At 48.1% G+C, this 27,195-nt stretch overlaps 1 protein-coding gene across 6 annotated transcripts in view; it reads right to left on the bottom strand.

Moving 5' to 3' along the window:
* The window catches only part of ppp1r9a (protein phosphatase 1, regulatory subunit 9A), a 424,704-nt gene that overhangs the window by 298,389 nt on the left and 99,120 nt on the right, over positions 1-27,195 (bottom strand). For all 6 annotated transcript variants that reach the window (XM_070881066.1, XM_070881067.1, XM_070881068.1 and 3 more), the window contains exon 2: positions 14,469-14,601. In XM_070881066.1, coding sequence (XP_070737167.1) covers positions 14,469-14,601 — 133 coding nt within the window. The remainder of the gene's footprint in view (positions 1-14,468; positions 14,602-27,195) is intronic.

Below are 27,195 nucleotides of genomic sequence, written 5' to 3' on the forward strand. Positions count from 1 at the left end.
ACCCTGAGCAGCCCCGCAACACCACGTTGCCACTGCAGCTCCGAGACCGGGGCAGCGCTGAGCCTCCGATCCATCTGGCTCCAAGAGGGCCCGCAGGCGGCCAAGAGCGGCGGTGGGCAGCCGAGAGCAGGGCTGGAGAAGCGGTGGGCTGCCGAGAGCAGGGCTGGAGAAGCAGTGGGTGGCCGAGAAGACCGGCGGGGAGAGAAGCAACAGACAGCCGAGAGGGGAGTGGAACAGAGAGAGAGACTGGCAGTGGAGCAGGGGAGAGTGGGGAGAGTGGGAAGAGAAACTCAGGGGGGGTTGGGAAAGAGAGAGAGAGACTGGGGGGGTGGGGGGAGGGAGTGAAAGGATGAGAAACTAAGGGAGAGGGAGAGAGACGGGGGGGGGGGGGGGAGGAAAGAGAGAGGGAAAGAGTGAGGGAGAGAGACTGGGGAGAGGGCGAGAGCGCGAGCCTGGGAAGGGCGGCGGGGAACAGAGACACGAGTGGGGGGTGTGGGGAATCGGAGGGGAGAGAGGGAACTCAGGGATCACGTAATCTTACAACCCCCTACAAGGGACATCGTTGGAGTGGATGAAATCCAGAAGTCACGACACTGTCACTATTCACTTCATGCCCAATAAACCTGTTAACAATCCGTACACAATGCCCCATCTCTGGTGGGGGCGGGGTGGGATGGGGAGGGCTAAAGTACTTTGGCTAGGGGAGGGATTCACTTGCGCTGGGGTAAGACACTTTGGCTGGGGGAGGGATGCACTTGCGCTGGAGTAAGACACTTTGGCTGGGGAAGGGATGCACTTGCGTTGGGGTAAGGCACTTTGGTTGGGGAGGGATCTGTCCTTTCTGACTTCAAAATGGATCATGTTACAATGTGCAAAGTTAGGCTTAGAGGTTCCATTCACACATTCCAGAGAAACATTAGGGTGTGGCTTATCATCCCAGCGGACCAATCAGCAATAGGTTATGTGATAATGGAGAGCCAATCAGAGAAACGGCTGTGTTATACTCATAATAAATAGTTAGATCGAGTTCGGTGTGTAATGAGCAAGTGTGACCGTAAAAACATAGAAACATAGAAAATAGGTGCAGGAGTAGGCAATTCGGCCCTTCGAGCCTGCACCACAATTCAATAAGATCATGACTGATCATTCACCTCAGTACCCCTTTCCTGGTTTCTCTCCATACCCCTTGATCTCTTTAGCCGTAGAGGCCATATCTAACTCCCTCTTGAATATATCCAATGAGCTGGCATCAACAACTCTCTGCGGTAGGGAATTCCACAGGTTAACAACTCTCTGAGTGAAGAAGTTTCTCCTTATCTCAGTCCTAAATGGCTTACCCCTTATCCTTAGACTGTGTCCCCTGGTTCTGGACTCCTTTATTATAGTTCCAGAGTGCAGGTACCTCGTGGGTGACCTGCTTCTCTGCTGGGATCCCTTGGGACTCCAACAGGTAGGCCCTCTGGTGGACAGGTGTGACAGGTACAAGGGGTTAAATACATAATATCATTCCCCGTGAAGTCAACAACACACTTATTTACAAGGTGAGACAATGTGGGGCTTTGCGCTCCTTTGTCGATCGTCTCGGTACAACTGCTGGTCTGGTTGGGTTGGTCAGTTCTTCAATGGGCTGTTGGGCAGCCGGCCTTGCTGGGCTGCTGGGGATGATGAGTTCTGTTTCGTGGTAAACTGTGATGTCAGTTGCCACTTGTGTGTGCGTTGGAAGGTCAAAGTTGGTGGTGTCCTCTTCAGGTTGTACGTAGCTGTTGGTGAACAGCAGTTTAATTTGGTCCAAGTGTTTTCTGTGCATTTGTCCATTGGTCAGTTTGACCTGAAATACCCTACTCCCTCTTTGGCTATGACCGTACCAGCGAGCCTTTTGAGACCATGTCCATAATTGAGCACAAACACGGGATCATTGATTTTAATATCGCGTGACAAGTTTGCACGGTCATGGTACACACTTTGTTGATGCCGCGTGATCATGTAAATCAGGGTGGACCAGAGAGAGCGCCCTTTTCATGAGCAGCTCAGCTGGGGGAATCTCGGTGAGTGAGTGGGGTATGGTGCGGTAGCTGAGCAGTACTCTGGACAACCGGGTCTGCAGGGAGCCTTCCGACACGCATTTCAAGCTTTGCTTGATGCTCTGAACTGTCCGTTCTGCCTGGCTATTGGATGTGGGCTTGAACGGCGCAGATGTGACATGGTTGATCCATTGTGGGTCATAAATTCTTTGAATTCAGCACTGGTGAAGCACGGCCCATTGTCGCTGACTAGGTCATCAGGCAGGCCGTACGTGGCAAACATGGTTCGTAGACTTTCAATGGTGGCCGTGGACATGCTTACAGACATCATTGCACATTCAATCCACTTTGAGTTAGCGTCCACGACAACCAAAAACATTTTGCCTAGGAATGGGCCCGCATAGTTTACATGGATCCTCGACCACGGTTTGGATGGCCAGGACCACAAACTTAGCGGTGCCTCTTTGGGTGCATTGCTCAACCAAGAGCAAGTATTGCACTGGCGCATACATGACACTAAATCTGAGTCGATGCCAGGCCACCACACATGGGATCTGGCTATGGCTTTCATCATCACGATGCCTGGGTGCGTGCTGTGCAGTTCGCAAATGAATGTGTCTCTGCCTTTCTTGGGCAAGACTTGCAGGGACAGCTCATCTTTGCGTCTGTGGAATGGCTTAATCGCTTTCTGCATCTCCACTGGGACAGTGGACCTACTCCCATGGAGGACACAGTTTTTTTTTTTTACAATGGACAGTAAAGGATCCTGGCTGGTCCAGGTCCTGATCTGGCGGGCCATAATAGGGGATTTCTCATTCTCAAATGCCTCCATGACCATGAGCAAGTCCGCTGGCTATGCCATTTCCATCCCGGTGGTGGGCAATGGTTGCCGACTGAGAGCATCTGCGCAGTTCTCTGTGCCCGGTCTGTGGCGGATTACATAGTAGTATGCCGACAGCGTGAACGCCCATCTTTGGATGCAGGCAGAGGCATTGGTATTAATCCCTTTGCTCTCCGAGAATAGCGATATGAGCGGCTTGTGGTCAGTTTCAAGCTCAACCTTGAGGCCAAATAAGTACTGGTAGGCATTTTTTTTACCCCGTAAATGCACGCCAGAGCCTCTTTTTCAACCATGCTGTAGGCCTTTTCAGCCGTGGACAAACTCCTGGATGCATACGCAATTGGTTGCAAAATTCCCGATTCATTAGCCTGTTGTAACACACACCCGACCCCGTATGACGACGCATCGTAAGCTAACACCAATCGTTTACATGGGTTATACAGGACAAGCAGTTTGTTAGAACACAATAAATTTCTGGCTTTCTTAAAGGCAGCCTCGTGAATTCCCCCATACCCAGTCATCTCCCTTGCGCAGTAGCGCATGTAGGGGTTCTAGCAGGGTGCTTAACCCAGGTAGGAAATTACCGAGATAGTTAAGGAGTCCCAGGAATGACCGCAGCTCCGTCACATTCTGTGGTCGCGGCGCGTTCTTGATGGCCTCTGTCTTGGCGTCGGTGGGTCTGATGCCGTCTGCTGCGATTCTCCTTCCTAAGAATTCGACGTCCTGTGCCAGGAAAACACACGTCGAGCATTTCAACCTGAGCCCCACGCGATCCAACCAACTAAGAACCTCCTCCAGATTCTTCAGGTGCTCCATGGTGTCTCGACCTATAACCAATATGTCTTCCTGGAAGACCACTGTGCAAGGAACCGACTTTAGCAGGCTCTCCATGTTCTGCTGGAAGATCGCTGCGGCTGACCGAATACCGAATGGGCACCGGTTGTGGAAAAACAGACCTTTGTGCGTGTTGATGCAGGTGAGGCCTTTCGAAGATTCCTCTAGCTCCTGCGTCATGTAGGCCGAGGTCAGGTCCAGCTTGGTGAACATCTTCCCTCCAGCCAGGGTCACAAATAGGTCGCCTGCCTTGGGTAGAGGGTACTGGTCCTGCAGCGAAAAACAGTTAATCGTTACTTTATAGTCGCCACAAATTCTAACCGTACCATCCTCCTCGAGGACCGGAACAATCGGACTGGCCCAGTCGTTGAATTCCATCGGCCCGATGATGCCTTCACGTTGCAGCGTGTCCAACTCGATTTCCACTTTTTCACGCATCATGTGTGGTACCGCCCGAGCCTTGTGGTGGATGGGTCGCGTACCGGGAACCAAACGGATCTGCACTTTCGCCCCCGAGAAGCTTCCAATGGCTGGCTCAAATAACAAAGGGAATTTGTTTAGAACCTGGATACATGCAGTATCGTCGACGGACGAGAACACTCGGATGTCGTCCCAGTTCCAGTGGATTTTCCCCAACCAGCTTCTGCCAAACAACGTGGGATCATCCCCTGGCACAATCCACAGCAGGAGTTTGTGTACTGCTCCATCATAGGAGACTTTTACTTCAGCACTGCCAATTACAGGGATTAGTTCCTTTGTGTAAGTCCTTAGTTTGGTGTGAATGGGGCTGAGCTTGGGCCTGTGTGCCTTCTTTCCCCACAACCTGTCGAAGGCCATTTTACTCATTCTGGACTGATTTGCCCCCCGTGTCCAGCTCCATAGACACTGGAATACTGTTCAGTTCAACTTTCAACATTATTGGTGGGAATTTCGTCGTGAACGTGTGTACCCCGTACATCTCTGCCTCCTCCGTAAGAGTTTCCAATTCCGTCTGATCCACTGTGGATCGATCTTCCTCTACAACGTGGCGGTTTGCAGCTCGCCTGCACATTCGTTGGAGGTGTCCCATTGTTCTGCAGCTATTGCACACATAGTGTTTAAAGCAGCATTGATGGGGCCGATGATCACCCCCGCAGCGCCAACAGGGTGTTAACTGCCTCGCATTAACAGATGATGGACTCTGGGTTAATTGAGGTCGGGCCACAGCAGCCGGCGTGTACGTTCTGCCCCGTACATTTCTGCTCAAAACCGACGTTACTTTATGCACAGTACTGGCCGAAACTTCTTTGTTCTGTAAAATCTGTTTGGTGTTGTCGCTGGTGGACATAAATGCCTGGGTTATCGTTATGGCTTTACTCAGATTCGGAGTTTCTACAGTCAACAGTTTGCGAAGGATTGTCTCATGTCCACTGCCCAGTACAGAAAAGTCCCTGAGCATTTGTTCTAGGAATCCCTCAAACTTACAATGTCCTACAAGGCACCTTAATTCGGAGACGTAGCTCGCCACTTCCTGGTCCTCCGATCGCTGACACGTGTAGAACTGATATCTCGCCATCAAAACGCTTTCCTTAGGATTTAGGTGCTCCTGGACCAGCGTACACAGTTCTTCATAGGATTTCTCTGTTGGTTTAGCCGGGGCCAGGAGATTCTTCATGAGGCCATAGGTTGTTGCCCTACAGACAGTTAGGAGGATCGCCCTTCATTTGGTTGTGTTCTCGTCCCCTTCCAGCTCGTTGGCCACGAAGTATTGGTCGAGTCTCTCCACGAAGGCCCCCCAATCGTCCCAGAGAACTTCTCCAGGATGCCGACTGTTCTTTGCATTTTCACGCGGTTGTTCGTTACCTCGTCGCCAATTGTTATACTCATAATAAATGGTCATACCGAATGTTGTGTGTAATGAGCAAATGTGACCGTAGCTCCTTTATTATAGTTCCAGAGTACAGGTACCTCATGGGTGGCCTGCTTATATGCTGGGATCCCTTGGGACTCCAACAAGTAAGCCCTCTGGTGGACAGGTCTGATGCAGGGTACAAGGGATTAAATACATAACAGGCTGCAATTTAGTTAATACAAATAGACGCATCCTTGGTTTAAAGCCCGGTGATAACGGTGAACACTGACAGTTTTGTTGTCATTACCACTGCAAGATCCGGGCCATTATAGTTCTCAATCTAATTTTTTTAAAACATGGAAATGAGGTAGGATGTAATCAAGAAAGCTGTTCACTTATTAGAAAATCAGCAGTTTCCGGGCCATCACTTTCCTGCATTGACCGCTCAACTGAAAAGACGGATAAGTGAATTGCAAACTTTCTTGCGAGTTTCTGTATCGATACAATTTTATGATTTATCAGTAACTGTGCTCATTAGACTAAGTAGAGGGAGCATTGGAACTCTTTTCTTCTCCCCACTAACCCCCAACTATGAAGTTTCATCTAAGACATTGATAAAGAACTGACAGCTACTTATGAATGGGAGTGCAGGATTGTATTACTTACATTCCAGCAGTGCATTGGCTTTCAGCATCAAGCTGTTTCATTAAATATTAGTTGGAACTGATTTTCTATCTTGCAGCGTATTTTATGTGGTTCCTTCTCAATAGCGGCAGCTTTACAAAAAGTAAAGTAATACCTTACAAGGTGGGTGCCAATGTGCATAGATCAAGAAGGACCCATTACAATCCCAGATCTGTGTTGAGTGACTTGATCTCTGCTAGATTCGTAGTGAGATGCTAACATTGGCCTAAAAATCCCCAAGCTGAAGAAGAGAGAAGAAAGCAATCCACCAGTATTCCCAGTTCTGATTGCTATTCAATAAACCATGTTGGAAATGTGCATGTGTTAATATCTAATCAAAACAAGATCAGTTAAGGCTGTGACGATCCCCACAGATTAAATATCCACCCTAACATGCTGTCATGGTCTACTTGTGAGAGGTGCTGCTGAATACTCAAGTTTCCTTCCTGGCCAACCATGCAAGCTAACATTGTAAATGATTCCCTTTCCTCAGGTCCTGTATCCCTCCTCAAAAAACCCACCCTCGATCCCTCTGTCCTTGCAAATTGTAACTCCATCACCAACCTTACTTTCCTTTCCAAATGAGAGTTGTCGTATCCCAAACCTGTGCTCATCTTTCCCACAACTCCATGTTTGAATCTCTCCAAACAAGTTTTCACCCCGTCACAGTACTGAAACAGCCCTAATCACAGTCAGAAATCACATCCTCTGTGACTGTGACCACGGTGCACTGTCCCTTCTTGACCTCTCTGCAGCTTGTGAGAGTCCTCACCTCTGCTGTCTAGTTCAGTGGAACTGCCCTCACTTGGGGCCCAAGTTTTGGCCTCAGTTGCTCCTGATTTTTTGGAGCAACTGGTGTAGAACGGAGTATCTTAGAAATTCAAATTCTCGGCATTTAGTTTGCTCCAGTTCTAGTCAGTTAGAACATTTTCACTTTGGAACAGAATTTTTTTTTCAAAAGGGGGCGTGTCTGGCCACTTACGCCTGTTTTCAAAGTTTCGGCAGTGAAAACTTACTCCAAACTAACTTAGATTGGAGTAAGTGAAGATTTTTGTACGTTAGAAAAAACCTTGTCTACACTTTAGAAAATCAGGCGTAGGGAATGGGGGGGGGTTTAAAGGGAAGTTTACAAACATTAAACACTTCAGTTTTACAAATAAAGAGCCATCATCAATAATAAATGATAAAAACATCAATAAATCAACCAATAAATCAATCCAAAAAAATTAATAAGAAATATATATATTTTTTTTAAATCAATAAATAAAACATTTTCTACTTTCCGACTGCAGCACCGGGAGCCCTCCAACAGCGTGCTGGGATGCCCCCCCCCCCCAAGTGTGTCTCTGTCTCTCTGTCTGTCTGTCTGTGTGTGTCTCTCACTCTCTGTCTGTCAGTGCCTGTGTTTCTGACAGCGAGGGGAGGGGGAGGAGGGGGGTAGAGGGAGAGGGGGGGGCAGGGGGAGAGGAAGGAGGGAGGCAGAGGGGGAGGGATGGGGAGAAGGGGGAGGGAAGGGGGAGAAGGGGAAGGGGCTAGAGAAGGGGAAGGGGGAGGAGGAGAAGGGGAAGGGGGGAGGAGAAGGGATGGGGGGGGTAAGGGAGAAGGGGGGGAGGAGAAGGGGAAAGGGAAGGAGAAGGGGTAAGGGAAGGAGAAGGGGTAAGAGAAGGAGAAGGGGTAAGAGAAGGAGAAGGGGGGAAAGGAGAAGGGGGGGAAAGGAGAAAGGGGGGAAAGGAGAAAGGGGGGAAAGGAGAAAGGGGGGAAAGGAGAAAGGGGGGAAAGGAGAAAGGGGGGAAAGGAGAAGGGGGGAAAGGAGAAGGGGGGAAAGGAGAAGGGGGGAAAGGAGAAGGGGGGGAAAGGAGAAGGGGGGGAAAGGAGAAGGGGGGGAAAGGAGAAAGGGGGAAAGGAGAAAGGGGGGAAAGGAGAAGGGGGGAAAGGAGAAGGGGGGGAAAGGAGAAGGGGGGGAAAGGAGAAGGGGGGAAAAGGAGAAGGGGGGGAATGGAGAAGGGGGGGAATGGAGAAGGGGGGAATGGAGAAGGGGGGAATGGAGAAGGGGGGAATGGAGAAGGGGGGAATGGAGAAGGGGAGGAAAGGAGATGTGGGGGAAAAGGAGAAGGGGAAAGGAGAAGGGGGGAAAGGAGATGGGGGGAAAGGAGAAGGGGGGAAAGGAGAAGGGGGGAAAGGAGAAGGGGGGGAATGGAGAAGGGGGGAAATGGAGAAGGGGGGAAATGGAGAAGGGGGGAAAGGAGATGGGGGGAAAGGAGAAGGGGGGAAAGGAGAAGGGGGGAAAGGAGAAGGGGGGAAAGGAGAAGGGGGGGAATGGAGAAGGGGGGGAATGGAGAAGGGGGGGAATGGAGAAGGGGGGGAATGGAGAAGGGGGGGAATGGAGAAGGGGGGGAATGGAGAAGGGGGGAAGGAGAAGGGGGGGAAAGGAGAAAGGGAGGGGGGAAAGGAGAAGGCGGGGGAAGGAGAAGGGGTGGGGGGGAAGGCTGAACGGGCCCGGCCCGGCCGGGCCCCAAGACTTCGGGCAGGGCCCGTTCCCAGCACCAGATTTACAGGTAGGTGGCGTTGGGTCGAGTCGGGTCCGGGGTCCAGGGTCGGGAGCGCGGGTCGGGTCGGGGCGGAGGGAGATCGGTTCGGTTCGGGTCGGGGGGGGGGGGGGGGGGGGAGAGGGAGAGGGAAGTCAGGTCGGGTGGAGGGAGCGCGGGTCGGGTCCAGTCCAGGGGGGGTCAGGTCCGGTCCGGTCCGGGGGCGGGGGGCGGGAGTCGGGTCGGGTCCAGTCCGGTCCGGGGGCGGCGGGGGGAAGCGGGAGTCGAGTCGGGTCGGGAGGAAGCAGGAGCTGGGCGTGGGAGGCAGCCTTACGCATGCAGCCCCAGTGAGGCCATTCGGCCAGGGGCTAGGGGCTGCGTGCTTCGGGCCCCTCCCACACAATTTTGGGCGCCTGGAGCTACTGCACATGCGCGCCCACTGTAGCGCGCATGTGCAGAGGTCCCAGCACTGTTTCCAGCGCAGGGACCTAGCTCCGCCCCCCTCAGCTCGTGCTGCACCGCGCCCAGCTCCAGAGGACCTGCAGGGAGCCGGAGAATCTAAGTTTTTTTTAGGCGCACTTTGTGGCGCGAAAAACGGGCATCCAGGTCGGGGCTGCGCCGTTCTAGGCACGGCCCGAAACTTGGGCTCTTGGTTTTACTCTAGCCTCAATCGCAGCCAGAGCATCTCCAGCATGGCTCCTCTTCACATCCCTATACTGTTATCTCTAAGAATCTATTCTTGGCACACTCTTCTTCCTCATTTACCCACTTCCCCCAATGGCAACATTGTTCAAAGTCATGGCATCAGCTTCCACATGTAAACTGACGATACCCAGTTCTACATTGCAACGGTGACTACACTTCAAGACGTACTTCATTGGCTTTAAAATGCTTTGGGATGTCTGGTGGTCATGAAAGGCACTATATAAATGCAAGTCTTTCTTTCTTTTTACTTCAGAGCCTTGCCACCGACTCTAATCGTGCCCCCCCGCCCCACGCCACCCCCAGGCTACTGTTTCAGGCTGTCCTATTTGACCCCTAGCTGATTTTACAACCCATATCCTCTCCGTCAGAAAGGCCATCTGATTCCACCTCTAACACTGCCTGCTCTACTCGGTTCTGCCTCTGCCCATCTGCCACTAAAACCTGCATCTACGTCTCGGTCTCTTGCAAACTCCAGCTATTCCAAAGCGCTCCTGGCTGGCCTGTCATTCTCCACTCTCCATAAACTTCAGCTTATCCAAAACTCTTCAGCCCGTAGCCTATCCTGCACCAAGACCATTCACTCATCATTCCATTCCCCCAATGCCTCTAATTTAAAAATCTCAACTTGTATTTAAATCACCTTATGTCCTTACCCCTCCCATCTCTGTATCCTCCCCTCCCTCCCCCATCCCACACCATCCCAGAAATGTTCATTCCTGCAACTCTGGCCTTTTGTGCATCCCCCCTCTTTGCTATACCATTGATGACTGTGCTTCAGCCATCTAGCTGCTATGTTCTAGAATTTCCTCCCTAAACCTCTCCTTCTTTGAGGCCCTCCTTAAAACCTACCTCTTTGATCGTGTTTTTCATTACCCCTCCTAGTATCGCTTTCCTTGGCTCAGTGTCCATTTTTGTCTGATTATGCCTCTGTGAAACACCTGGAAACATTTTCCTATGTTAAATGCACTATACTTTATGCAAGTTAGTGTTGAAAATGAAGAGTGGTTAAACGTACTCCAATATGAATCACTACTTTCAAAAGCGGGATGTAGCAGGAAAACCAGTGAAAAAAAATCGCTCCCTTTATGCCCCTCTCTGGGTTTCCTCAGGCCATGCACCATAGGCAGGGAAATCTGCTCTTGTGCTTCTGCCAATGTTGTTTTGTTCTATGACTATGAACTAGAAGATGTGAGAATAAAATTACGTGAGAAAAGTTTTTGATCTTTAATTGGCACATCCCACTAACAATACAATGTGATTTGGTACTCAGTGTGTGTGAGAAGTCATGTGCACAAACGTACACCATCTAATTTACCGATATTTCTTTCTAACATGATGACTGAAGTCAAGTTGTATTCCACCCAATCACAGACCTTTCCCTTTGCTCTTTCCTCCCCTCCTGTCTTTTCCTGCCTCTGTAATTGCTTAAAACCAGTTACATCTCTTACTTTTTCCAGTTCTTACAAAAGCTCATCGACCTGAAACGTTAACTCTGTTTCTCTCTCCACAGATGCTGCCTGACCTGCTGAGTATTTCCTGCATTTTCTGTTTTTATTTCAGATTTCCAGCATCTGTAATATTTTGCTTTTGTATTTTTATTATGGTATGCTTACTGGTGTTTTGGAGATTGAATTTCACAACTCTCAATTATTAATGAGTGGATATGATCCATTTGCAGCCTATGTGTTCAATTTTTATCCCATACCACTTTCAGAACTGAATACATAGAAAGTTGTTATGCAACTTGCACCAACTGAAGGTTGATATCTGGTATTTAGTCGCGTGACATGTGTGTGTGTGCATGCGTCTCTCTCCTCCTCCCACCTCCCCCCTGTAGCAATGAGTCTGTTGTTTTCTGCTTGCAGATGACCAGTCACAAGTGCAACGGCCTTCTTGGGAGCCATCTACATCTGACCATGGGGGAGATGATGAGGGAAGGGATGAAAGTGTGCTGCCTGAACCTCATAGTCCAGCAGTCGCCCCGCTCCGTCTGCCAACACTACATATGGGGGTGAAGCCGATTTCCCGGGGTTTGAGGACTCTGAGGCTCCTGGCCCCAGAGGCCTACAGCAACGCGGAGCAGGAGGGTAAACTCAGAGGCCAGCTCCCCAGAGAGTCGGCACAGTAGTCCTGCTGAAGAACAGGCAGGCGTGGATCTGGACTTGGTGACAATGTCCAGAAAGAGCACACAGATGCACCGCGAACTCATGGGTGCTTTGATAGGATCCCCGAGAGCATCAACAAATTTGCTGAGAGTGTTGCGGAGGCTGCCTCACGCATTGGCCCTGCATCTCAGGACTACAGCGAGGCCAGCCTCGCCCACTCAGAGGCAGGTGGCTTCCAGCAGCGACAATGGCATGCCAGAGTGTGTGGTTCATGTCATTGATCACGTCGCAGCAGCGATCACATCGCAGGCACAAGCTATGCTGCAGTTTGGTGATGTCATGCGGTCGCTGATTGGTGCCATCCTCTCTGTCTTCACCAACGTCCAACGGGGAACGGATGGTGGCGAAGCAGGCCAGCAAGTTGTGGTGATACATCGTGCAGCAGATGCTGAGGCCCTGCTCCATCTGTCAGTGGTTCTCAGGAAATGGAAGCTGCTGTCCTTCCTCAGGATGACAGCATTCCGGCTCCCACCACTGACTCCCCACCATGCACTTTACGCAGTCCACACCACAGCCATCAGAGACTGCTTCCGCCAATGCTGAGGCGCAGCAGTCCATAGCCTTCCAGGCCCAGAGCTGGTCCAAGGTGTCGTCATACATCGTCTACACTTTCTGCCCCCCCAACACAGCAGTCCTCAAGCAGCGTTGCTGTAGGCACTGAGGCCTCATTGAGGAGGAGCTACAGGCATGGGAGAGGGAAGGGGGTAAATCTCAGGGCAAGTCTCATTAAGGGGTGTGACAACCTTGTGCAGATGCCTTGCTATGTTATGAGTATGCCTGAAAATAGTAGTTTCTTAAAAATGCACTTTTGTTCAGTAACTTGCAGCAGAATGCTGTTTATTGTATCATTTGGCTCTGTTGGTTTATTGTATCGTTTGGTCTTGTTGGGGGGGATTGTTTGTTACTTGTTTTGATAAAAATGTCACTTTGACCCTTTGCCGTTGGTATTGTGCGTATCATTCCAAAGCTCAGCGTAGATGTGTCTTTATGGTGGCACATAGCATGGCCAGTATTCGATGCATCCCTCAACTTCCTCCATTCAAGCAAACCGGTCCATTATGGGCTGGCGACGTGCGGCTCTTACTCCAGCAGCATCTTCACACTGCCTCCCCCGTGGATGAGGTGGCTGTGCAATCGGTGCCTCGCCAGACTCGTCTTCATCGTCCTCCTCCTCCTGAGATGTACCTGTAATCCCCACTGGCAATGTGCCTGCAATCTCCACTGGCAATGCCTGGCCCCTCATGATGGCCAAGTTGTGTCGCATGCAGCACACCACAATGAATTCAGAGACCTGTTGAGGGGAGTATTGAAGGCTGCCTCCAGAGCGGTTGAGTTATCGGAAACGCTGCTGGAGCACCCCAATTGTCTGTTCGATGATGGCTTTCATTGTAGCGTTGCTCGGCTTCTGTCGTGGGGTTGCGGAGGGGTTCATGAACCAGATGGCTAGGCTGTATCCTTTGTTCCCCACCAGCCAGCTGTGCCCTTCCCTTTGTCGCTGAAAAATTTGAGAGACACTCCTCTCATGCAAGATGAAAATATCATGTGTGCTACCTGGAGAGTGGGCATTAACTGCGAGGATGCGCTGCATGTAGTCGCACACCAGCTGGACGTTTAGGGAATGGTATTCCTTTCGGTTTCTGAACAACTCTGTGTTGTTGAATGGTACTCGCAAGGCCACGTGTGTGCAGTCAATGGCTCCTTAAACCCTCGGGAAGCCTGCACTTCTGCCAAATCCACATGCCCACTCATTCTGGCTCTCCCTGCTCATTGGAACTCTATGAAGTCCGTTCTGTAGGAGTACTGAGCCTTCGTGACCTGGCAAATGCAGCAATGTGCAACGTATTGAGAGATGCTGCATATGTCTCCTGCTGCTGCCTGGAATGAGCCGGAGGCATAGAAGGCCAGTGCCACAGTCACCTTCACTGCGACAGGCAGCACAGTCCTGTTGGCACTGGAAGGCTGTAGGTTCGCCTGTATCTCTGTCAGCACTTCCTTTCAGAAGCGCAGCCTTTTCACTGCTCCTCAGAAAGCTGGGGGGTAAGCCCTCCTCTGCAGACATCTTCGGCCTCTCCTCATCCGTGACCCGACATGGCCAGCAGCCCTTCTTCTATCTTGACGCCGCCTGGCAATAACATGCAGCATGATATGCTGACGAACTTGTATTGCCCCCATTAAATTCTCTCACTGACCTTTTAAGAACACTGTAATGGCAGATAAAAGTGCTGTTTGCAAGTCGGAGCTTCACGCAGCATGATGTGCGCAACCATCGCAGTCAATGTAACCTGCATTGTAGGATCCTCATCCCTCTATTTAAATACACCGTCAATATCACCTGCTGCTACCTGGGAACACCTGTTTTTTCAGACGTTTCCTGGGGCGGGCATTTAATGAGGCGTTAGGGCCTAATTTTGCATCCGGGGCACTGGCGGAGCGTTGCTCAACGATTGACCTCATGATCTCAGTGAAACTAGAGGACGGGACTATAAGTTATTGCGCCGCTGCAAACCATGAGCCAAATTTGCTGGCCGGGCGGTTAAAGCTGGACGGCCGCCGTTACGCCTAAAAACACCATTTACCGCCCCTCCAAGGTGCAAACAGAGGCACAACCGAGCCGAAAATCCAGTCCAAGATCCCTTCCTTTGCTCAGCAACCATTTTTTTGATTATAGTTCTGTGAACTGCTTTAGGTCATTTTTTGACTTTTAAAGTTATTTCATAAATGTAAGCTGTTTGTGCTGTAATCTGTGGTGAATTCCCCTCATTATTCTTTATTCTAGGGAAGTACCTAGCCTCTGTCCATCACCTCTTGAAAGCTCAGCTCAGATCAAGAAATTTCAAAATAAACCTAGGTTCTTACTCCTACCTTTCTCAAGTTCAACAGGGAAAAGATCCAGCCTTTCTACACGTTTTTCCAGTTCATATTCAGCAGATGCAGCAACTGGATCCACGTCATCATTTCTCCTATCATATTCTTCATTAGAGTATGTATGGAATACCTGTAAAAATAGATTTTGTTACAGTAATGGCTCATTTACAAAAGTCTAAGACCAATCTAAACCAATCCATCAATAACAAGAATCTGTGACTTTTCAATAATATATAATAAGCAGGTCTGCACAAAAGTAGCAATGCTAACATGAAGCACAGTTAACTGAAATCATCCAAAAATATTATTCATATATATGAATAAAAGTCTGAAAGATTAGTTCTTTTAAAATACAAAAAAAACATTAAACAAGGCAGCACAGTGGATTAAATAATGGTCTTTCACCTCTGGGACTAGAATTCAAATCCAGTCTTCACTAATGGGACAAATGATTTTATGCAGACACAATCCAGGTCTAATTCAGCATTAAGTAGCAACCTCATTTGGAGAAGGTTGCTGGCAAGAGTACTAACATCCCTCAACTTAAAAATGTTAAAAAGGGAAAAATATGTTCTCATAAGACAATGCTTTTATCAGACCTGTACTATAATTTAAGCTAGATTGGTTATCTTTGGAATACAGGATACTTCATATTTTGGAGAACCTTTTTGCTCATCTTATGAGAGATGCCTGCGTGGGGAGATGACTCAGTGCTGACAACCAGATTGTATATCAAAAGCGTCCAAGCAAGTTATAGAGCACATTAGATGCAGAGTAAAGCTTCCCAACTCTACCTATACCTTCAGAAGAGAGATCCTATATTTCACACACAGAATATTGGGGCTACTTGTTCCCCCTGTTAAAGCTTAGATTTTCTCTTTTGGGACATTTGTTGCTAGATTGTATTGTACATACATTTTGTTGCGTTCTCAACAAAATGTATATTAATGATATCCTTCTGATAGTTTTTAGATGCTTCAGCAATAATATTTCAACTACGTCAATGACTGTTGAGATAAATTCACCAAACTTTTTTCCCTCCCACTCACTCAGCGCCCCCTGGACTCTGCCGACAGATCAACCATCACTGCTGAGATTTCAACCTCAGTTTAATTGTTTTTAGTCAAAACTGTTCATCAATAAATAGAATGTGTAACAATTTAAATAAATTAAGTTTGGATATTAAAATGCAGAGTTTCTTTCTTTGCTGATCAACACTCCAGTTCATGAACCATCATATGGATCAGAGGCAACCTAGGCACATCTAACCAGTGTCAATGCCATTTTAATAAAGCACAATCCATTTTAATCTCATTTTCGTTTAATTTTTTTAACATGAAATGAATATTAATGATTGCATAATTGTACTAAATGTATCCCTTATTATGCAGCTGCATATAATGACACCACTATCCCGGCCAGAATGGAGTTGATTGGGTTATTCCCACAATCATGCCTGGAGATCGCACTGCTTTAAGTGACTGAGATTGATCTTTATGCGCATAATAGGCCCGATATTAATCTGAAGGTGGCTTTTCAGCAGGGGGGTCAGGGGCGGGGGTTGGGGGGGGTGGCGGCGATGGAATTGCTTTGCTAAGCTGGACACAGATGCTGCACCCCGGGGGCTAGTGGAGAGAAGGAGAATGCTAGAGGTACGTCAGGAACTTAGCCCGGTACTGGCAGACGTACTACACACACTTTCCACAACAGCAGAGAGCATGGAGGAACCAACTCAATCTCTAGTAGATTGGTGGTGCAGGGAATTACGAGAATGTCTGCCATGGAGAGAGTGGCCGCCTCCATAGAGCTTCAAGTATGACTCCCAAATGAGTCCATGCAGGTTATGACCACGGCAGTGCAGGAGATGTGTGCCGCCTTAAACAGGATGATAGATATCGAAGTGGTGGCCTTACAACGCATCACTGATCTCCACTAAGCTGGTCTGCAGCAGAGTGGTTGAAGTGATGTGGCACTGGCTTGGGAGAGGGATGATGGCAAAAGGGGACATGGAAGTGGGAACTCCACTCAAAGTGCCCCCTCTTCTCACCCATTGCCCACCTCTTACGCCCCCCACCCCGGCCCTTCAGCCAGTATCCAATATGCTGCTTCGTCTCCCCATGGCTGAGTCTGCCCCTGCAACAATCTTTGGCGAGAACCCAGAGGGCATAGGCCAAAAGCTTCTCAGCAGTCAGGGCAGGGATCTGAGCAGCCTGCCTCTACCCCTGCTGAAGCCACATGGAATGCACTACGTAGAAGTGGTAGGAGCGCAAATTCAGTAAATTGTAATTCACCAAGGGTATGCACATTAGCGTTTAACAAAATGTTACGTTGTTAAGATTCTATTTTTTTTACGCCACATAAAATTTATTGCTTAGCATCACTTCCATGTCTTGCCCATTACTGCGTCCAAGTGGCAACTCACCCTTTAACTTGTTTCATGATGAATGTCAATACATAACTGGACCCATTGGGTAGATGTGCAATGGGTGGATGAGTGATTGTTTAGTGCAAAGTGCAGGGGGGGTGGGGGTCCTTATTGTGGGAGCGGATCACAGGATTTCATTTATGTTTTACCCGAGGTGAACCTTTGCGATAGTAGCGCATCCATGGCAGCAATAAGTGGTTGGTCTGGCAATAGGTGCCCCATCATCATCCTCATCCTCCTATGATAAGTGATGAGCCCCTTCGTCCTCTTCCACCTGCAATCCTCTCTGCTACACAATGCTGTGCAGGACATCCTCACTGGCGAGTTCTGAAGGGCTGCTCCAGACCTATTTAGCCACCTGAAGCGCATCTTCAACATTCTTATGGATTACATAGGATATACAGCACAGAAACAAGCCATTTGGCCCAACTAGTCCATGTCGTCGTTTATGCTCCACTCGAGCCACCTCCTGTCTTTCCTCATCTATCAGCATAAACCTCTATTCCCTTCTCCCTAACATGCTAAGCTGACTGACCCTTAAATGCATCTATCCTATTCACTTCAACCAATCCCTGTGGTAGCAAGTTCCACATTCTCACCACTCTCTGGGTAAGGAGATTTCTTCTGAATTTCCTATTTGATTTTTTGGTGAATATCTTATATTGATGGCCTCTAGTTTAGCTCTTTCCCACAAGTGGAAATACTTCTCTCTGTCTCTACTCTATCCAAATCTTTCATAATTTTAACAACCTCTATTACGTCACTCCTCAGCCTTCTCTTTTCAAGAGAAAAGAAACACAGCCGTTCATCCTTTCCTGATAGGTATATCCTTGCAGTTCTGGTATCATCCATGTAAATCTTTTTTGCACCCTCCCTATCCTTCATACACACAACAACTTGTATTTATATAGCGCCTTTAACATAGCAAAATGTCCCAAGGCACTTCACAAGACAAAAGATTTGACATTGAGCCACACAAGGAAAAATCAGGGCAGATGACCAAAAACTTGGTCGAAGAGGTAGGTTTTAAGGAACGTCTTAAAGGAGGAAAGAGAGGTAGAGAGGCAAAAAGGTTTAGAGAGGGAATTCCAGAGCTTAGGGCCTAGGCAACAGAAGGCACCACCACCAATGGGTGAGCGATTATAATCAGGGATGCTTAAGAGGACAGAATTAGAGGAGCGCAGATATCTGGGTTGTGGGGCTGGAGGAGATTACAGAGATAGGGAGAGGCGATGCCATGCAGGGATTTGAAAACATGGATGAGAATTTTGAAATCGAGGCATTGCTTAACTAGGAGCCAATGCAGGTCAGCGAGCACAGGGATGATTGGTGAACAGGGCGCGAGTTAGGACACGGGCAGCCGAGTTTTGGATGAGCTCAAGTTTATGTAGGGTAGAACGTGGGAGGTCAGCCAGGAATGCTTTGGAATAGTCAAGACTTGAAGTAAAAAAAGACATGGACGAGGGTTTCAGCAGCAGATGCGCTGAGGCAAGGGCAGAGACGGGCGATGTTACGGAGGTGGAACTAGGCGGTCTTAGTTATGCCACAGATTATGTGGTCGGAAGCTCATTTCAAGGCCAAATATGACACCAAAGTAGCGAACAGTGTGGTTCAGCCTCAAACAGATGTTAAGGAGCGGGTTGAAGTCAGTGGCTATGGAACGAAGTTTGTGGCGGAGACCGAAAACAATGGATTCGGTCTTCCCAATATTTAATTGGAGAAAATTTCTGCCCATCCAGAACTGGATGTCGGACAAGTAGTCTGGCAATTTAGAGACCGTGGAAGGGTTGAGAGAAGTGATGGTGAGGTAAAACTGGGTGTCGTCAGCGTATATTTGTAAACTGACACCTGGTGGTCGTGGATCCCATTGTAGCACTCCTGCCCCTCCCCTTTTAGAGGGGGCACTTGTAAAATATATGGTTTTAATGCCCCCCAAAAAAAAAATCACAAAAAAAACCACAAAAACATTTTTAAAAAAGAAACAAAAAACTTTTTTAAAAGGGGCAGTTAAGGGCCCAAGTTTCGGGCCACGCCTAGGACAGCACAGCCCCGACCTGGACGCCTGTTTTTCACGCCACAAAGTGCGCCTAAAAAAAACTTACAGATTTTCCGGATCACTGCTGGTCCTCTGGTGTCGGGCGCGGCGCAGCATGAGCTGTGGGGGGCGTAGCTAGGTCCCTGCGCTGAAAACAGTGCCAGGACCTCTGCACATGCGCGCTACAGTGGGTGCGCATGTGCAGTAGCTCCAAGCGCCTAAAACTGTTTGGGAGGGGTCTGAAGCACGCAGCCCCTAGCCCTGGCCGAATGGCCTCACTGGGGCTGCGTGCATAAGGCTGCCTCCCACGCCCAGCTCCTGCTTCCTGCCGACCCGACTCCCGCTTCCCCACCCCCCGTCCCCCCCCAGGACCGGACCTGACCCCGACCCGACTCCCGCTTCCCCCGCTCCCGACCCGCGCTTCCTCCCCCCCCCCCGACCCGAACCAAACCGACCCGACCCGCGCTCCCTCCCTCCCCCCTACCCGAACCAACCCGACCTCCCTTCTCTGCCCCCCCCGACCCAACCCGCACTCCCTACCCCAACCCGCGCTCCCCCCGACCCAACCCGCGCTCCCGACCCCGACCCGCACTCCCCCCCACGACCCCGGACCCGACCCAACGCCATCTACCTGTAAATCTGGTGCTGGGGTCGGCCAGGCCCGTTCAACCTCCCTCCCCCTTCTCCTTCCCCGCCCCCCCTTCTCCTTTCCCCCCCCCATTCTCTTCTCCCCCATCCCTCCCTCCCCCCCCCCTCCTCCCCCTTCCCCCCCCCTTCCCTCGCTGTCAGAAACACAGGCACTGACAGACAGAGAGTGAGAGACACACAGATAGAGACACTGACAGAGACACACTTGGGGGGGGTGGAGCATCCCAGCATGCTGTTGAAGGGCTCCCGGTGCTGCAGTCAGTAAGTAGAAAATGTTTTATTTATTGATTTTTTTAACAAATTATTTCTTATTAATTTTTTTTGATTGATTTATTGGTTGATTTATTGATGTTTTTATCATTTATTATTGATGATGGCTCTTTATATGTAAAACTGAAGTGTTTAATGTTTGTAAACTTCCCTTTAAACCCCTCCCTCCATTCCCTACGCCTGATTTGTAACCTACGCCTGATTTTCTAAAGTGTAGACAAGGTTTTTTCGAGCGTAAAAAATCTTCACTTACACCATTCTAAGTTAGTTTGGAGTAAGTTTTCACTGCCGAAACTTTGAAAACAGGCGTAAGTGGGCAGACACGCCCCCTTTTGAAAAAAAAATTCGGTTCCAAAGTGAAAATGTTCTAACTGACTAGAACTGGAGCAAACTAAATGCCGAGAATTTGAATTTCTAAGATACTCCGTTCTACACCAGTTGCTCCAAAAAATCAGGAGCAACTGAGGCCGAAACTTGGGCCCATTGTGTCTGGAGTGTCCCCCAGATCGGGGAGCACTTGATCTAACGTGTATTTTGTTCCCCCCCAAAAGAGTTGTAGCACTCCTGCGCTTCATTGGTGGGGTTCCTCACAGGTGTCCTGAGCCAAGTTTGAAGGGGGTATCCCTTGTCTCCTACAAGACAGCCCTTAAGTCTGCTTGCTGGAACGAAGAGATCTGGAATGTTGGACTGCCGCAATATAAAAGTACCGTAATGGTTCCCAGGGAACCTGGCGCAGACCTGCATGAACTCTTTCTTGTTATTGCGTACCAGCTGCGCATTTATCACTTGTGGCATGTACAGACTTCTGGTTGCTGTGGTGGGGCTCTGATGCCATGTTGCGCAGTCGATAGCACCCTGTACCTGTGGGAATCCAGCCAGAGAGGCGAATCAGAGTGCCCACTTACTCTGGCTACTGTCATCACAGAAGAAATTTACATAACTCCCAGTCCTGACAAACAATCCATCAGTCACCTGCCTTATGCATTTATGTGCAGCAGACTGCGAGACCCTTGAGATATCTCAGGTAGCGCCCTGGCAGGAACTAGCAGCAAATACATTGAGGGGAGTTGGTAACCTTCACAGCAACTAGTAATGCATATCCACCAAGTCCAGCAAGTAGCAGGTCTTCTTCTCGTAGGTTACAGATCCACTACTCCATGGATAGGGCTTCCTGAGACCTCGACATCTCTCCTATGCATCGCTGCATGGATGGTGTGCCTTCAAACACATCCAATCCACCTCCCATCCTGATCTTGTCAGTTTCAAAGCCTCCAAAGTTGAGCCAAACCTGTATCCACACAAAAATTCTCTGCCAAACGTTGCCAAACGTTTGCTAGAGGGAACTGAGACAGGAACTGTAATCAGTGAAGTTTTATTCAGATGGGGCAATGATAAGTTTAAGTACCCACCTGAACTGCAGTTCAATCTAACCTCTGTTTCCCTGGTCAGCTTCCTGAGCCCTGGGATACCCATGCTGGAGATGTTAAATTGAGAGAGAGCAAAGTAAAATTCAACTTACAAGCACCTCATTAATATCTCCTAAGGATGTTAATTGCACCAATAACTATCTGTCCGTAATTAAATTCCTGACTTCGGCAAGTAGGTTTCTCGCCAGCATCCAAACGCACCTCCGTTAAGCGCGGAAGTGTTTGCAACCGGGTTGCGGTCACGATTGAAAAAGTCATTAATTTTAACACCCCACACCCCCAACCCAATTCATCCATTCTTTGAGGTAAAAGTTCCCCCAATTTGTATTATGTAACTATCCTCCACTTACTGCATTTTGCTGGTCAAATCACTGTGCTTCTATTGGGTGACGTTGCCAAGTTCTGTTTGCTGCTGCAGTTCATAGAAACTCTTCAAATAGATTTTTTTTGCTTTGCTGTTTGCTAAGTTAAAGATGCAAGTCCTGCCGGAAGTTCCGCCCAGTCTACAACTCATTGGCTGACACAGTGGTGTCAATAGACACTCTTTTTTAAACCGCATTTTACAAAATCAGCATTTACTTTCCTTGAGATGACAAAGTGCTTAGTTAAATCCCAAGGGCTAGACTTTCCACTTAGCTGGCTATCGCCCAAAAAATTGGCAATGTTCCAGCTTTCAGGATCACTGGAAGATCGCCCATTTTTCTGATCGCTACTTTCGGCTTTTTTGTAGGGGCAGTAAGCTCAGCGATAGCTCAGCGATGTGAAATGGGCCTCAGCGATGTGGAAGGCAAGGTCCCTAGCAACAGCCTTTCTGCGCATGGATTTTTTTTTTGCAAAGGTTTCCCGCGATTCGGGAGGTCAGGGGTAATCTGGACATGCGCAGAAGGCAAAGGGGGAGAGAAAGAGAGGAGAGATTATTATATATTATATAATATATCATAATCATAAATATGTCCAACCTGGCCTCTCCTTATAGCTAGGTTATGCAACATGCAGCACACCACAATAAACTCAGCCAACTGGTCAGGTTGTGTTGTAGGTTGCCTCCTGAGTTGTCCAGGCATCTGAAGCTCTGCTTCAGCACTCCAATTGTCTTTGACGATATTGCGTGTAGCTGTATGGCTTTCATTATAGCGCTTCTCGGCTTCCGTCTGGGGATTACGCAAGGGGGTCATGAACCAGCTGGCAAGGCAATATCCTTTATCCCCCAGCATCCAGTGACTTTGTGGCTGACTGTTAAACAGGTCAGACACAGTGCTCTCACGCAAGATGTGCACATCATGGATGTTGCCTGGAAAATTATCATTTACTGCCATAATTATTTGGTTGTGGTCAACAACGAACTGCACATTCAGGAGTGGACTCCCTTTCGGTTACGAAACACCTCCGCATCCTGTAAAGGTGCTCTCAGGGCGATGTGTGCACAGTCTATTACCCCCTGCACCTTGGGAAAGTTTGCTATTCGCGAGAAATCCAAAGCCCTCCCAGTCTGTGCCTCCCTGGTCTTAGGGAAGCTTATAAAGTCCATCCTGCGAACGTAAAGGGCTTTAGTCACCTGTCGAATGGAGCAATGTGTGGCGTGCTCAGAGATACGCAAATGGCACCAGCTGAGGCCTGAAAGGAGCCCGATGCATAGAAGGAAAGTGCCGCAGTAACCTTTATCTCAATGGGCAGTGCGGTCCTGATAGTGCTGGTAGGCTGCAGATCTCCCTTGATGAGCTGGCATATCTCAGCGATGACCTCCTTTCGGAAGCGCAGCCTCCTGAGCGCAGGTATTATCAGACAAGTTCAGGTATAATTGCTTTTCCCTGCAAGTGCGCGGGTGTAAGGTCTCCTCCTCTGCAGCAGTCTGCCATCTATTTGATTGAGCACATAATGCTCTTCAATATACCTTCTCCCATCTTCAGTCTGCAGCATGTGATTATTAACTAATACTGGTAGAGAAATTACAGACCCCATTATTATAAATCGTTCTAAATGACTTAGATTTATCCTCAGCGCTTAAATGTGATTAGATGATTGCCAAGAGTCAATAAGGCCCTTAAACTCACTCACAAATTAAATCTCCTCATAAGCTCCAAGTTGAAGCATCCTCTTTCCGTTCCTAAAATGGCGTTCATAGTGCCCAGTTCTATCAAGTAGTACCATTGGAGAGCTGCTTTTCTCCAGCGATCTTCTTGGCGAGCAATCAGCCCGGTGATGTGGCAAAGGTTGCAGTGGGCAATCACCTCAGCGATAGCAGATTCATGTATGCTGAAAGTTGGGCCAGCGATCAGTGGGCAATGTTCTGGCCCAACTTTCCACTTTTAAGCTAAAATGGGCGATAGCCTGCCTTTTTGGGCGATAGATGGGCGATAGCCCGGCGATCATCAGTGGAAAGTCTAGCCCCAAGTTTGGTCAGATATATATACTTGTCACCCTCACTTTGCTTTTTGTTAACTATGCATTTTTCTGGTCTAGGAAAGTTATGTCAGGGCGAAGAAAATAACACAATTTTTCTCTAAAGCCAAAATCAAAGTAAAGCTCTCGCTATTCTGTCCCAACAACATGCTTCAGTTCTAATCTATTAACTGTGATATGTCCTAGATTTAATCCTTGGTCTGTACTCAGTTCGCTAATCTTAACCAGAGCAGCACCAGTCCAATTCACTCAAGAAACTAGACATCATCCAGGACAAAGCAGCCCGCTTGATTAGCACCCCATCAACTACCTTAAACATTCACTCACTCTACCATTGGCATACCGTGGCTGCAGTGTGTACCATCTACAAGATGCACTGCAGCAACTCACCAAGGCTTCTTCAGCAGCACCTCCCAAATCCACGACCTCTACCACCTAGAAGGACAAGGGCAGCAGGCGCATGGGAACACCATCACCTGAAAGTCCCCCTCCAAGTTACACACCATCTTGACTTGGAAGTATATCGCCGTTCCTTCATCGTTGCTGGGTCAAAATCCTGAAACTCCCTCCCCAACAGCACTGTGGAAGAACCATCACAAAAACTGCAGCAGTTCAAGAAGGTGGCTCACCACCACCATCTCAAGGGCAATTAGGGATGGGCAATAAATGCTGGCCTTGCCAGCGACGCTCACATCCCAGGAACGAATTTTAAAAATACGAGTAATAAACCGTGCTGCATCCAACGGTACACAAGAACCTGAAACGTCCTGTCGTGCTGAGGCTTTGCTAAAGAATCGGAAGTCTCTGTAGTCATTAGTATTCTCTTTTAAACCATTGTGCGCCATAAGCAAACCTCCTGAGACCGACTGGACAGAAAAGATTATGGTCCAGTTAAGCTGGAGTTTATACTGTAGCATTGATTCATGCAACAATGTACCAGGATCCAGGTTTACCGAAGTACTATCATTACACTTAGAGTTTTGCTTTCTTTATTCCCCATCTTAATTCTGACAATTATTACAATAAGCTTAATAAAACATTAATAAAAATTAAAAAGTGCAACAGCTTGCAGACAAACTAGGCTGATCAACAATTCTCTCAAATTAGCTTAGGGTTTCATTTCAATTTTCTGCTTCGAGAAGCAGAATCCTATTAATCAGCTAACATTCCTTAAAATGTTCAGTAAACAATTAAATAAATCTTAATATATCTGTATTATTGTGAGTGGGTAATAACTCGACTTTAGTTTCTCACTGCTACATGGAATGCTATGAAATGTTGACTTTTGCATTTATGTTACTGCAGGTGTACAAAGTTACTTCAATGGGCACAAGTAGCTAGACAACGTCCTTCAATTTATATCATATGGCAACTTTCTTTTTGGCATGGGATACTTTTTTCTCATATCTTAATAGAATAGTTTCCACTACAAATGAATAACTTTGCATCCTACCCAATACAGCTGTAAGATTTTAAGTTTCTTACAAATGCAGCTACATTCAGCATGTGCAGGAATCAAATTTAAGAAATTAAGCATTATGTAAATAATGTATTCAAAAAAATGTCATCCCAAAACATTTTCAAAGGAATTTTGAAAAAATCTAAAGTTAGATACTGCAGTTATTTGTCTTCAGTTTCACAGAATGATTGAATTTCCTGAGTTTTGCTGGCTTTTGGATTTATACCCCTAGACATCAGGCCAACGGGGTAAAGCTGTAAATTTCAAAGCATAGGGGGATTGTAGTTGTTTGGATTCTTTGCTAAGTAAAGGGAATAACCATGTACGTTAATAAACCTTGCAGCAGAGTGTTGCCTACCTGGAGTTACAGCTGTGCACAAAGGAGGAAGATCGGAGGACTACTGAAGGAATTAGGAGAGCAGCAGTGAAGGTTGGACATCGAGGGGCAAAATGGCAAAGACAGAAATACTATAAAAGCATTCGAAGATCACTTACAAACTTAATAGTTGGGGATGTTCTGACTTCTGAGATGCCTGGTAGCCATCATAAACCAGTGGGGGTGGGGCAAAAAAAGAGGGCAACAGGATCCGATACAGGACTGATATAGGGATGGTAGATAGGCAGAGTAGCAGCTATTTACAACAGAACAATACTGGAGCCAGCCTCTAGCAACATGCAGGCACTGAGGCCACAAGAAAAAAGAAAATCGTTATCAAGGTGCTGATAGGTGAATGCTTAGAAGCATTTATAACAAAATGCCAGATCTAGAGCCCATTGTAGCAGTAATGATATGATCCAAATAACCAAAACATGGTTTATCCCAGTAGATGGTGGATTCAAGTATAGAATGTTCACGAAGGATAGAGAAAATATAGGATATATGAGAGGGGTGTATACTAAATACACTTGAGATAAAGGAAGTGGACTCTGTAAGAAAGGGAAAACTACCCAACAAAATAATATGGCAGCAGGTTTCTAATGCAAAAAGGAGTTAAAACAATACTAGAGCGTCGCTATATACTGCCAGCTTAGTAAGAGATATCTTGCATAGGCAAGGGACAGCCCTTGCACGGTTCCATTGCTACCTATTGGAATGCAGCCAGCGACTCTCCCTCAGCACCAGGTCCTGAAATCCACCAAAGAAATATCATCAGTCCCCTTCTCTGCCAAATTTACACACTTTTCCTTGGCTACATCTTGCACAGGCACGGTTAGCTTTCACATGTATACTGCTGTCCAATTCTAACTTTCTTCAACTATCTCGATGTAGTCAGATTGCTTATCTGCCACATTCTCCCCCAATGAAACTATCAGATTGTCGCAAAAACCTATCTGGTTCATTAATGCCCTTTAGGGAAGGAAATCTGCCGTCCTTACCTGGTCTGGTCTATATGTGACTCCAGACCCACAGCAATGTGGTTGACTCTTAACTGTCCTCTGAAATGGCCTAGCAAGCTACTCAGTTGTACACAACCACTAGGAAAAATAATAAAACCGGACGGACCACCCGGCATTGACCTCGGCACCGGTTTCAGACACGACAATAGCACATCTAGCCCAGTCGACCCTGCAAAGTCCTCCTCACTAACATCTGGAGACGTGCCAAAATTGGGAGAGAGCCTGACATAGTCCAAGATTCCTCCATCACCATCCCTGGGTATGTCCTGTCCCACCGGCAGGACAGACCCACCAGAAGTGGCGGCACAGTGGTATACAGTCGGGTGTGAGTGGCCCTGGGAATCCTCAACATTGTCTCCGGACCCCATGAATTCTCATGGCTTCAGGACAAGCATAGGCAAGGAAACCTCCTGCTGATTACCACCTACTGCCATCCCTCAGCAGATGAATCAGTTCTCCTCCATGTTGAACATCACTTGCAAGAAGCACTGAGGGTAGCAAGGACACAGAATGGACTCTGTGTGTGGACATTACACGTGAAAGTTCTTGCATGTGGCTGCATTTTGTCTTCACAGAAATGTCCTTACACTTTTATTGAGTGCAAAAGAAAAATTGCTGGGACATGACCTTAACTACAATGCATAGGCAACTTCGCAGTTTCA

This window comes from Pristiophorus japonicus, chromosome 5 (genome assembly GCF_044704955.1).
Source record: "Pristiophorus japonicus isolate sPriJap1 chromosome 5, sPriJap1.hap1, whole genome shotgun sequence".
NCBI classification, from domain to species: Eukaryota; Metazoa; Chordata; class Chondrichthyes; family Pristiophoridae; genus Pristiophorus; species Pristiophorus japonicus.